Below are 500 nucleotides of genomic sequence, written 5' to 3' on the forward strand. Positions count from 1 at the left end.
AACATATATATTATATGAATATAATAAATAAAATGTGTGAACATGTGACCGTCTCACCTCACGGCCTGCGGCGACGTGTCAAAGAATATGTTTCTGTTGTACTGAGCGTCGGACACATAGATCGCAGCCAGGTCAAAATCCTGAAACAGACAAGACTCTCATTTACAGGATGAAGCTGTTGCTGGGTGAGAATACTAAAAGCAATATGCAAATACTAAATGTAAAGTATCTGAATAGTTCTCCGACAACTGACCTATTCCATTATACCTATTCTTATCCCCTCAATGTCAGAAACATCCAGGTGGGAAACTACATTGTCTGCATGCTTGTTTTCTTCTGGCACAGTATACTCGCGCTTCCACGGCCCAAATCTGGCCCATATACGACATGATTGTAAGATGCCATACTCCGCATCTGGACCAATTCTGGCACACACAGAAAATCTTACAGCTGTCACACAACTCCAGAGTATAACAGCCAGAATTTGCCCAGATGTAGAC

At 42.0% G+C, this 500-nt stretch overlaps 1 protein-coding gene across 1 annotated transcript in view; it reads right to left on the reverse strand.

Annotated features, from left to right (window-relative positions):
* LOC147819487 (uncharacterized) overlaps window positions 1–389 on the reverse strand; it is a gene marked incomplete at its 3' end in the record, with an annotated part of 2,114 nt that extends 1,725 nt beyond the window's left edge. Inside the window, exons 1-2 of the mRNA XM_087172446.1 lie at window positions 351–389; window positions 58–140 (exon numbers count right to left, since the gene is read on the reverse strand). Coding sequence (XP_087028572.1) covers window positions 58–140; window positions 351–389 — 122 coding nt within the window. The remainder of the gene's footprint in view (window positions 1–57; window positions 141–350) is intronic.
* Window positions 390–500: the final 111 nt, after the last annotated feature.

The sequence above is a fragment of the Seriola lalandi genome, unplaced genomic scaffold, assembly GCF_002814215.2.
Source record: "Seriola lalandi dorsalis isolate HSWRI2012SDOR001 ecotype SW California unplaced genomic scaffold, Sedor1 jcf7180002052848, whole genome shotgun sequence".
Taxonomy (NCBI): Eukaryota; Metazoa; Chordata; class Actinopteri; order Carangiformes; family Carangidae; genus Seriola; species Seriola lalandi.